Source organism: Geospiza fortis, unplaced genomic scaffold (assembly GCF_000277835.1).
Source record: "Geospiza fortis unplaced genomic scaffold, GeoFor_1.0 scaffold171, whole genome shotgun sequence".
Taxonomy (NCBI): domain Eukaryota; kingdom Metazoa; phylum Chordata; class Aves; order Passeriformes; family Thraupidae; genus Geospiza; species Geospiza fortis.
This window is the reverse complement of record NW_005054313.1, coordinates 7,467,640-7,470,195: the sequence shown is the minus strand read 5'-3', so window position 1 is coordinate 7,470,195 and position 2,556 is coordinate 7,467,640. Positions and strand designations below refer to the sequence as shown.

General features: G+C 39.3%; 1 protein-coding gene across 1 annotated transcript in view; it reads left to right on the top strand.

Annotated features, from left to right (window-relative positions):
• Nucleotides 1-2,556, top strand: part of THSD4 (thrombospondin type 1 domain containing 4) — a 218,354-nt gene that overhangs the window by 192,252 nt on the left and 23,546 nt on the right. Inside the window, exon 11 of the mRNA XM_031055908.1 lies at nt 186-361. Within this exon, the coding sequence (XP_030911768.1) occupies nt 186-361 (176 nt within the window). The remainder of the gene's footprint in view (nt 1-185; nt 362-2,556) is intronic.

Genomic DNA, 2,556 nt, shown 5'->3' with positions numbered 1-2,556 from the left:
TGTTCTTTTCACCAGCTTTGTTCCCTGGCGTCAGGAATAGCTGAGAGTGTTCTATGCAGCTCTGGGGAGCTGACTGGTCAGCAGTGTACTGGGAAGGGGCTTTCCTGTGACAAGTGTTGTGTTTGTGTCCCTGCATGTGGGAAGGGGCTTTCCTGTGACAAGTGCTTGTGTTTGTGTCCCTGCAGCCCTGCGCAGCCGCTCGGGACGCTCCATCATCAACGGCAACTGGGCCATCGACCGGCCGGGCAGGTACGAAGGAGGGGGCACAATGTTCACCTACAGACGCCCCAATGAGATCTCCAGCACTGCAGGGGAGTCCTTTCTGGCTGATGGGCCAACAAATGAAGTCCTTGATGTCTATGTGAGTTAGTATTTAAATTATTCTTCCTGATGGAAAAGAAATTGTTCAGTTTGTGGTTAACACGCAACACTAAAGTGGTATTCAGTACCAACACTTTGTTGTTGCAATTTTGAAATGTTTGTTTTGATATTTAACACTTGTTTGCTGTGGTATCTGTTTTGCTCCAGATCATAGGAAATCTACATCAAGCCTTTTGCTGTCAGACTTAACTGATCCAGTAAAACCAATTAAACTTGCTCAGTAAAGTAGAAACAAGGCATACAAATGTTCAAGGCTTTTCTTTTGTGAACTGGATTTTTTCTGGATACTTTCCTCTTGAAACAAATTTGGTATAGTTTAATTCTACAGTGAAGAAGCAAATACTTAAGCCAGACAAGGCCTCTCACCATCTCAGTTTCCTTTAAAAGAAACAAGTCCATAAACGTATAGAATGTAGGATTTGAAGCAGGGCAGTTTTAATATGAAGCTGTGATGGGAGACTATAGATAATGGATATTTGAGAAAGGAAAACAGAAGACAAATTGTGTCTAAGAGGGAGAAATATTAAGAAAGCTTTTTACTTCAGATGGGATGGGTTCTTAGTTCATCATACTGAAATAAAAAACATAACTGGAATTGATTACAACTTCTTCCAAGATAAATGGTGTGTTCTCAGATTATACACTCCCATACAGTAAAATTCATTTCTTGAAAAAAATTAATTAACTGAATATATGATTCTTTCATACAGGCATTTTGTCCTTGAGTGCAGTGCAAGGTAGAAAAGTGAATGTGCTGGATAATTCCATAGAAAAATTAATAGTAACTACCCTGATTACTAGGCTGGGAAAAGTTAAATGTTGGCAAAGTTATTTCCCATCTGCTATATGGTGTCTAATAAAGCAATCTAATAATTATGCTAACACTAGAATCATTAAGGTTGAAAAAGACCTCTAAGATAATCAAGTCCAACTAATCCAAACTTCCAATTGATTGTAATGAATGACTGGGAAAAGCCTGGAAAAATAAACAACTGGGCTCCTAAACTGTGCAATGCAGACTCTGTTTTTCAGATGTTTGTGTTTTTGTGAGGTTGCAGGGTTTGTGAGTTGAGGTTTGGCCCTGAGTTTTTATGTTCAGCCAATTAATGCCTAGTACGTAATGACCCAGAGAGAAATGGGTTAGGAAATGGATTAAACATTTCCAAAGTAGTATCATAAAAAAGCCTTAAGTTTTGATGTTGTTTGATGTTTGTTTTGATGTTTGATATTGTAATGTTTTTGTTTAGGCTTAGGGAGTGTAAGAAAGCTGCCATAGTGGGCGTAGCTTTGCCAGCTCTGCTCTGTGGCTGCTGCTGTGGATTGCCACTTCTGATTTGACAGGACTCTCATCAGAGATGTTTCTGGTGGACAGGAGGCATGCTACAATTCAGTTTAAAGGATAGTTTAGTCCTTTTTTAATATACTGTGGGATGATAAAGGTGAATAGTGCTACATGCAAGAAAATCAATGTTAAGTATGGCACAGCATCTCTCCCAGGTTTAAATTGTGTAGCCAAGCAGATACAGATGTCTTTTTTCAGACTTCATCTTACAGTGCCTGAGTCATGTAATTCTCTATTCACCCATACTCATGATGTCTATATTCTGTGTAGAAAAATGAAGAGATTTGCAAATGGGAACTCCAAATGGCTTCTGTTCTGAGATCGTGCTGTCTTTCTTCCACTCTGAAATATAAAGTGAAAAGCTTTCTGATGTACAGGAGGTTATAAGTAACAAGAAAAAGAGATGCAAGTTCTGTCCAAGTGTGAAGTATACACTGCTACAAAGACTTAGGTCCACTAAGTCAAAGCAAAACTGTTCTATCATTTCAGGTATTTTCCAGCAGGAAAGCTGGAACAATTTGCTAATTAGGGACTTCATCAGTTAAGCTCTGTCTAAAATATGCCTGTCAGTTGTTTTGAGAAATATGATGGAAAAACCATCACATGGGAACCACTGGGAAGTTGTTCCTGGAACCATCTAAAGAACAAGGTCCTGGCTCTGGAAGGGGAAGTGTACTCTGCTGCTGAAGTTAGTTCACAGTTCTTGGTTCTCTCAGGACCACAAAGAGGGTGTATTTTTTGGATAAGAAAGTGACATTGGAAGGACCCAACCTTAAAAAAAATTACTGCAGGCAGTGCATTATTAGCTGGCTCAGAAAAGTGAATACTCTCTG